Raw genomic sequence first — 9219 nt, 5'->3', positions numbered from 1 at the left:
CTTTATTCTTGTCCAAAGCATAGAAATATTTACTTAATATCTTAATTGTTTCAATCTCAGCATCTGCACAGGCTTTGTTCAGAATCATCTGTGTATCAAATGAACAAGAGCTTTTTTTAAGAAACCAATTCACAAGAATATAATATTTCTGTTCGAGAGATTTGTTCATCATATCTTTCATATCTTCTGTTTTTAGACAGCTCAAGTATTGTTCAAGTAAAAAAATAACAAAATTATCTAACTCCTTCCTTTTTACAATATCAACGCTCATTAATTCTATAACACCTGATATAACATCCGATCCTTTTAACTGAAAAGTCACAAGAATCCAATTTAACATGCCCAAAAATTTATTTGTACTTTCTTTCGGAGTATCCCTGTTATTATCACATCTTAAATTATTACATGCTATCATAAATAATGTTCCTCCGTCAATATCCAATGATGTTTGTTCAAAAGCCTGAAATACCCACTTTGCTACATCAACCCTGGCATCTTGACATGCTAACATTAATACTTTCTTTGAATCAATAGATACATGTGGATGACAGTTTTCATGAATCCACATCAATAACACAAAGCATTTTCTTTCATACCAAATATTTACTTTTTCCTCTATGTGTAACACTTCCTTATCCTCTGTTCTATGCCAGATGGAGCTTACTAAATCCAATATTGTAGTAGAACATTCAGCAGTATAGTGTTCAAAAAAACAATTTAAAACTTCCCTCTTATCTAAACTGTCTATGTCAATCTTATTCATTATGTGTTCGAATATATCTGATTTTTTATTATCTAAAGATGACTGTAAAATGGCATACACATCCAGTCTACTTGTATCAACGTTCTGAACAAACCATTCTATAATTTTGAACCTTTTGGCAAAACATGCCTGTTGACATACAACTTTCAAATCGAACTGTTCAAATCCAAATTTTTCAACAATGTATATTACTATTTTTAATTTTTTAATTTCATATTCTTTAGAATGACAAAGTTCAATCTCAAGTTTTTTATCCGATTTCTTACATGCTGTAAGAAGAGCTGACTGAATGTCTAAATGTGCAAAGTTGCTGCTTTCGATTATAAGTTTAATCAGATAGATCTGTCCTTGTTGGATAGCCAAAGTCAATACATCTGTATTATTTAAGCAGACTGGAAGGAAAGCATCAGACATATAATCAGGAATATCATGTTTCTGTATAACTGACATAACAATAGGAATCAATTTTTTGGAAGTTGTGTCAATTGGTTTAAGAAAATTAAATAATTCTTGATTAAAAGGAACTTCCAAAACTAAACTCTTAGGTTTATCTAAAAATGCTTGAAGACAGGAAACTGCATCAAATGTTTTACATACAGATGCAAGATACTCCACTGTATCAAACATCTGGAAGGTGCAAGCAGTGCTTAAGATAAAGTTAGGATTATCTAATTCCTGGTCTTTAAATGTTTCTATCATCCATTTCAGTGGTTCAAAAGACAGTGATAATGATGCCAATCCCAGAACTGTTTTTTTAAATGATAGGATCTCATTTTGTATCCATTGATCACTATATATCATCCTGAAAAATGAATTGATATCAAAAGGAGTCTGAACGTATTTTGAAAGTAAGAACTCCAACACTGGTATATTAAAAACTTCATATGCTTTACATATACATAATGTAAGAAAAACACATGTTTCATTGTCATCTTTTCCCTGAAATAAGGATATGGAAGTTATGTCTGGTATGCTGGTTAGTATTACACCTTGATCAAGTAAAACAGGTATGTTGTTTTCTTCTATTATGTCCAATGTTGCTTTTACATATCTTACATCTTTAGTCGCACAGGTGGCATATAAAGATGTAATTAAAGCAGATTTCATGAAACCAATAGTTAAATGGTTACTGCAGGTTTTTATTAATGTCTTGAATGTCTGCAATACAAAGTTAGATATATCTAACTGACTATCTGATACGGCTAATGCTTGAAGTAATTTAGTAGGAAAAATATCTCTGTACTTCATGTGTAAAAGATAACTATTATCCATTTCTCTAGATTTGATCATATTTTCCGTATGTTTATCTTTGTCATCTTCCTTTTCTAAAGCCTCAAATAAACAAGGTAGAAGGAGACTATAGTCGTGTTGGAGTATTTCAGTATTACATAAGTTTGGTATAAGACAATGAAACCCATAAATCATTCTCTCTGCTATGTAAAATTCCACTAATCTATCAGCCAATAGATTATAACTGTTAGTTGGAATTCTCAATACTACCTCTCCCTCTTTTTCTGTATATGATTCTGGTTTTACCATCTTCAGAAAAAATGACCAGCTGATTAAAGGTATGATCTTGTCTATATTTTCTTCATCGATCTGAGCAAAAGATAAGATAACACTCTCCTTGAGTTTTGGATGGTGTAACTTGTAAGATCTTTGGTTTGGTATATTTACCAAATAGCTGCCTTTAAGATCCCTAACTGCATCTAATATGTGGCATTTTTTCATTTCTGTTTTTTCTCCATAGATTGCATCAATTATGCTTAGAACCTCTTTAACACAAGTCTTATCTTCAGGGTAAATACAGTTTTCATTTATTGCTGTGTAGACCATTACTGCATACTGTATCATAAACTTCCTGTGATCCTCACCTTTACGTCTTATTGCATTCATTTCTTCTAACATGGCATCTGTTGGCCTGTCAAAAAATTTACTTCCAAGCTTAAAATATTTGTCGTTATGGACAAATTGATAAACTACTAAAGGAAATCCTTTGACTGGATTCTCCCTTGTAATATTCGAAACTTCATCATTCTTTAAAATTAGATCACCATTACAGTCTACATATCCTTTTCTTTCTATAAATTCTGATTTAAAAACTGTTTCCATGTATTTTGTGAGAATAGTATTTTTCTCCTCCCAGCTTAGTAAATACTTGTCAGAACTAAGATCAATGAAGTCATACTGAAATAATCTATGACTGTCAAACACTTCTTGACATTGACGTTTGACTGTATCTCTTATTGTTATAATGACTTTAATATTACCTTTACATACATATGCATGAACTTTGTCTAGAATTGGGGTATCTTTTTCTCTATTGTAAATACAATTTGTTTCTCCGAAAATGTCATCAAGTAGAAGCACCAAATTATCTGCTCTGTTCATATTTTCTTCTCTGTTGTCCTTCTTTTCTTTTTTATTGGTCATATTATCCCATTCCGCCAATGTTAGCTTTATACATTTGAGTGACTTATTTTCAGTACAAAACATATGTAAGACATGACGACCTATCCGACTTTTTCCTGTACCTGCATATCCTGTTATTAACAAGACTCCATTCTGTTTCAGTAGTAATAAGCCATCCTTCACTGCCTTAGTAGTCACAAATGTACCCTCTCGTACATCTTCTTCAATAAGAGCTCTTGTATCTTCTAAAATAAATTTAAACAGATAATGATATGAGTATTTTGGGTATTACTGAAATCAGTTCAAATCATACAATAATCATCTATCAATGTCAAAAGCATATAAAAGTGTAAAGTAAAATACTAAAAATGTTAAAATAAAAAGAAAATTAAAAATGGAAAGTCCCTTATTACGGTAAGTTAACTATCAATTCTTAAATATATGGATAATCCAGTATCAATGTTTATATCACATAGAAGTTAATATGAAAATAAAATCAAAGAGCAGATGCTCTGAGGGATACGATTGTTATTTTTTTTCATTGATACATGTATTAGTATTATTTTCAAAAATAATTCAAATGCACGTGTAAAATACTCCTGAAATGTAATGTACGTAATCTGAATAGTTATTTAACTTTAAAAATAGCCAATCCTCGATACAAGTGTTTGAACAATGTACTTATAGAGGGTTTTTTGTACTTTCAATTCCAAGCTGACTTTCCACAGAAGTCACTGAGAGTGAGAGAAGGTATTTCACTTCGTACCTTATCACCTATTTTCTTACATTAATTATAGGTGGAACCCCATTCCTAACTCTTTAAATATTTAATTTCCTTTGGGTCAGTGGCTCCTTTCCGTACACATTCCTCTGTTTAAATTACGATCGGTTTTAATATAATATGACGTGTATCGACAGAACGAGTAAATTTTTCTCGACGTATCGTCGATTGACGAAAGTTACTTACGGAAGGGAGAGAACTAGAAGCGATAATATGGAAGACTCCATTTTGGCTGAAAGGGTGTTCTAGTTACATCTTTATGTTGTGGACTACATTTATTTTAATCTAAATGATGCACATGATTTAAAATTATGCAACAACAATAACCCTAAAAAACAGACAGACATAGAAAGGATCTCGTGAGTTTCAAATTAATCAATGGAGTGCGGAATCCAGAGCAACCATTTAATCTTATACCCCTTCAAGCCAAGAAAACTATACGCATGCGCATAACATAAACAAACCCTAGACTTGTGATTTGTAGCAAGGACGTTTATTAAATATTAATTAAACGATCTCCATTTCTTTATGGAAGTACAATATCAAATATCAGTTTCATAACGGTGACATATAAGAAAACTCCACTTCAGTTATTATTAAACTCTTCATAGATATCAGGACTAAATTTTATATATACGCCAAACGCGTGTTTCGTCTACAAAAGACTCATATGACAGAAATAGATTTATCGATCGGAATTCAGGGATATCTCGCATGTTATCAAAACTGGGGAATTCCCTCTGACGTGTTTCTAAATTTATAAAAACACTAAATACCAAAGAGCTGAAAGCTCTGAAGAAAAATGACGCTATTGCCTCTACTATTGGGATTTTTTTTTATGCAAGTCTTGATTTTCACATACCGTAATACGTTTAACATTGCAACATGTCTCCTAAGCATATAATTGATTATCGTATATGTGTGTGTGAAGTGAAGATGACACCTGGCTGGTTTTATTTAGTACAAATGAATAGGTCAAGAGTCAAGACTACCTGAATGATCTACAGTATCCAATGACTACTGGCTGTTTTTTTTTTGTACAAATAAATAGGTCAAGACAGTTAGACTACCTGAATGATCTACAGTTTCCAATGACTACTGGCTGGTGTTTTTTTTTTGTACAAATAAATAGGTCAAGACTACTGGAATGATCTACAATATCCAATAACTACTAGCTGTTGTTTTGTACTTATAAATAGGTCAAGACTATTTAAATAATCTACAATATCCAATGACTACTGGCTGTTCTTTTGTACATACTAAATAAAGACTACCTGAATGATCTAAAGTATTCTAAGTAATGTGTAATTTTTTTCTTGCAATTACATTTTTCTAAATCAAGAATACAGACAACTAGTATCATTTTCAAACCAAATAATCACGAAGAGCCTGTTGTAGCAAGCTCTTATACCCCACTAGTCCTATAACATATGACTTCGCATTCTTATTCAATTTTTAACTATTTTCATTTCTTTATCTTTTTTTAAATGCGAAGTGTGGCACATTGATAGTAAAAAAAATATATCAGAACAGTAAATAGAAATAGTAAATAACGCTCCCAAGGTCATATGTTATAGGACTAATTACTCACATACTAAAAAGTTACTAGTGACATAGTTATTTCTGTTACTTGATGCAAATTCTATTTCTGTATATTTACACAATAGCATAATATTGTTATGCTAGTTTTATTTAACCTTGAAGATTACACAAAAAGGGATATTCCTTTGATTTTTTATTTCATGTCAGTCGGGTCGCTTTATATGAAACTTGAAACCACTTCTCTATCATATTGACATTTTATAACAACTCTGCCCTTGGCCCATATAATTGATATTTATTCTTTAACCATATATCATAGTAAGAATTTTTTTTAATTTTGCACTAACCCACCATCTAATTCTTTCAAGTAAAATTTCTGTCTCCATTTAAGTTTATGCCATTGAACCATCATGGTATTAAACACAATTTCAAGTATTAATGCTGTTATAGTGGGTCACCATATATTCAACTTGGGTGGCATTCCAGTTATTGAAATTTGTGTCAGATTAGAACAATGAACTAGACCTTAAGGAATGGATCTTATAATTTAATATGGAGCCATAGTATGCGACCCCTGCCCGGTAACAAAAATAAACAAGCTTAAGGTTTATGTACCCTTCTGTAGCCATTTTTGTACGAATTTTTCAAACCTTAATTGTATCAAAACTAAAGATATAATAAATAATAGAGATAGGCCATTTAGTACATGTTCCAAGGGGAACTTGATGCAAAGCATTATTTTTTACTGTTTCATTGCATTTGATTGAAAAAGAGGACTTTGTGGCAAATAAATCAAGATTTTTATAGAAAATCCACAGCCTTTAATACAGAGATTTTTGTTATAAAATTTGAAACATAAATTACTCACTTGATTTTCTATGATGTGCTAGTGTTTATTTTTTACAAAAAGTTCTAAGTAACCTGTAAATTCCAAAACACCTCGTGCTGAGTCACTAAAGTCGAGCGCACCCTAAAAGGTGTACTTGATTTTGACCATATTTATACTTGTCTTAACCAATAACTACATTTATAAACTTGTTTTAAGGAAATCAATGCTAGCACTGCATGCAATAATCCTATATCTATCAGTCATCAAATTGCCAAATATGAGAGTACAAGGATAAAGGCTGTGGATTTTCTATAAAAATCTTGATTTATTTGCCACAAAGTCCTCTTTTTCTATTAAATGCAATGAAACAGTAAAAAATAATGCTTTGCATCAAGTTTCCCCTTGGAATATGTACAAAATGGCCTATCTCTATTATTCATTATATCTGTAGTTTTGATACAATTGAAGTTTGAAAAGTTCGTACAAAAATGGCTACAGAAGGGTACATAAACCTTAAAGGATACATGCCAAGCGGCAAAATTTATCAACAGAGATTACAAGTCAAGAGAGGATGGATACGTCTCCAAAATGCTTGCCAAACTGGAACTACAAGATCTCCAGACAAGGACGAACAAGGCGTTGAAGCCAAATTTAGAATTTATTTAAAAAGTAGTTGAGGGGCTGATTCACGCTATTGAACCAGACGAATTTCTAAAAAAAGCATGTCCGAAGAGAACCATAACTGCAGAGAAATTCAAAGAATACCACGCAACAATTATTGTGGAAATGCAAGTGAAAAATAACTCTAACTGTGAGTTTATTGACATTCCACCAAGTAAAACACCATACAATATTCAAACTCATCCAAATGTAAGGCAGTAATCGTGTAGGAATTCGGGTCCGTTCGCCCTGATTCACGTTCGCCCTGGTATCTGTTCGCCCTGATTCCTGTTCGCCCAGGGTCCATTCGCCCTGATTTTTTTGATTTTTTTTCTAATTGTTTTAATTTCATAATTTTAAGTATTTGAACAAAATATGTTAAAAGTTTGATGAAAAATTCACAGAATATTTTTATTCCCGCAAGCAATTTATCATTTTCCCTTTGATAAACAGAATAGAATACAGAATTTATTCACATGTCATACAGGTACAGTCTGTTACAGACTCTGCTGCTGTAACTTTGTAAACAAAGCTTGGGTTGGGGCCAGTCTACGCCCGATGCCCCAGACTAGTATTAAATTTTCAGATCGGACTAGTGAATTTTAATTATCGCTAGCCCGACCAGACTAGTAAGAAATACAACGTTCTTCCTATGATATTTGAACATATTTGAAGTTTAGATTGACAAGTAATGCAGAAGGAAATATTGAAACATGAAGATTATGTGAAGAACATTATAGATCATTATAGGACAGTTGTTTAAATTCAATCCTTTTGTTTTTTATACCATTTAAATCAAGACAATCTCAAGAATCTGAGATGTTCCTTGATGTTTAGAATAAAACGATTGAGGTGAGGGAATGGTCCTAATTGAGTCAATGGTATAAGTCTACCCATTGCTTAAAAGCAATCCTATCCCAAAAATAGAAGTTAAACGGGCACTAGCTGTCAATTAAAATTTTTGTACATATATCTCGTAGCTACTACCCCTTTAAAGCAAAATTTTAACATGATTCAGGCAGTTGATGGACAGACACATGGCATGATAAATATAATTTTTCCTAACTAATTTAAAATCGGCATAAAAAGAAAAAGAATAAATCTGACAATTTAACAGTAGGGGTTGGTATTGGCTAGATTTAACTGATATTTTTTGTGTGTTTCATTAACTAGAAATGTGCTCCACTATAGATGCAAATCTCTCATGCAAACTTGACCTTAGATACATTTCGTTTATTCTAAAACACATGCCATAAATAGAGAAAATAAAAGCTGTGCCATCAGCAGATGATATGCCTATCATCAACTACATGGTTTTTAACCATTTTTCAAACAATAAAGTTTCATTACTCCCCAATTTCATTTCAGAAATCTATATATATCTATAACTGCTATTGGCATTTTTTTACTTATTGTTCGAAATACTGGAAAATTCCCCTTTTTAATGAATAAAGTCCCTAAAGTCCCTACACTCATTAACATAAAATTGAATTTGTTTTAAATATAAATATAGTTCACCAAAGTTTTATGAAACTTATTGTCAGAAAACTGGAAAGTCCACTATTTTTAGGAATAAACTCCCATTACTTGCGAACGTACAACCTAAAATTAAGGAAATTAAAAGGGAGCAAAGATCAATAGATATAACGAAACGTCGCACGATACTGGTGTCACCTAACCTTACACACTTGAAGACGTTAGCCAAAATAAAAAAGTTAGAATGCACCCTTTTTCAGATAGCTTTCTAAAATAAGTTCTAACAGATTTTATGAGCGAAATACCTTAGGAACTTTTTTAAGATCTTTGAATAGATTCATGTTTGTCTTAGACGATAGATACCACCAACGTAAGCTTTTATTAGCACATTAAGAAAACAAATGAAAGTTGGTTTACCGGTAATATACACTTTAAATACAAAAGCAATCGATTCCTTTTTAATACAATATAGTCCAGAATGTCGAGACTACAATATATAAGGGAATCAGCTGGAACAATAGCTGTATACTTTTCCATTTATTTGTATTGTAGTGGATCGGCCTGTCGATCATATCAATATAAGGTCAGAAAAACACTTAAGTTCCGTGGTGAAATATTGGCCCCTCCCATGAATCGGTAGAGCTTTTACTTAAAACATTTAAAGTGTCTTAACAAGCAGCAACAAAAAAAATAGCCGTATTCTGAGTAGACTGTGAAACCAGCATTAATGACCGTTAGACGTAACGTTTTGTATAT

General features: G+C 31.8%; 1 protein-coding gene across 1 annotated transcript in view; it reads right to left on the bottom strand.

Annotated features, from left to right (window-relative positions):
- Nucleotides 1-306: 306 nt before the first annotated feature.
- LOC143077005 (uncharacterized) overlaps nt 307-9219 on the bottom strand; it is a 31836-nt gene continuing 22923 nt past the window's right edge. Inside the window, exons 5-6 of the mRNA XM_076252896.1 lie at nt 1950-3420; nt 307-310 (exon numbers count right to left, since the gene is read on the bottom strand). Coding sequence (XP_076109011.1) covers nt 307-310; nt 1950-3420 — 1475 coding nt within the window. The remainder of the gene's footprint in view (nt 311-1949; nt 3421-9219) is intronic.

Source organism: Mytilus galloprovincialis, chromosome 5 (assembly GCF_965363235.1).
Source record: "Mytilus galloprovincialis chromosome 5, xbMytGall1.hap1.1, whole genome shotgun sequence".
Taxonomy (NCBI): domain Eukaryota; kingdom Metazoa; phylum Mollusca; class Bivalvia; order Mytilida; family Mytilidae; genus Mytilus; species Mytilus galloprovincialis.
The sequence above is the reverse complement of the archived record's forward strand: the minus strand, read 5'-3'. Positions and strand labels throughout refer to the sequence as shown.